Raw genomic sequence first — 232 nt, forward strand, 5'->3', positions numbered from 1 at the left:
GCAAACAGACACGTCAACAAACCACACAGAGACACGTCAACAAACACACAGACACGTCAACAAACACACAGAGATACCCACCCTTGAAGACTCCCGTGGCGTTGCTGCACTGGAAGAGGCGCGGAGGGTGAGCTGGGTGTTCCTCCTTCAGCTTCGGGGTCGTCGCGTAGGGCTCCTTGCCCCCAAGGGCGCGCCAGAACTCCTCCTTCTCGTACCCTTAGAAGGAGGAAAG

General features: G+C 57.3%; 1 protein-coding gene across 1 annotated transcript in view; it reads right to left on the minus strand.

The window, feature by feature from the left end:
• LOC119592376 (villin-1-like) overlaps positions 1 to 232 on the minus strand; it is a 108,943-nt gene that overhangs the window by 14,894 nt on the left and 93,817 nt on the right. The window contains exon 17 of the mRNA XM_037941198.1: positions 82 to 216. Within this exon, the coding sequence (XP_037797126.1) occupies positions 82 to 216 (135 nt within the window). The remainder of the gene's footprint in view (positions 1 to 81; positions 217 to 232) is intronic.

The sequence above is a fragment of the Penaeus monodon genome, chromosome 30, assembly GCF_015228065.2.
Source record: "Penaeus monodon isolate SGIC_2016 chromosome 30, NSTDA_Pmon_1, whole genome shotgun sequence".
Classification (NCBI taxonomy): Eukaryota; Metazoa; Arthropoda; class Malacostraca; order Decapoda; family Penaeidae; genus Penaeus; species Penaeus monodon.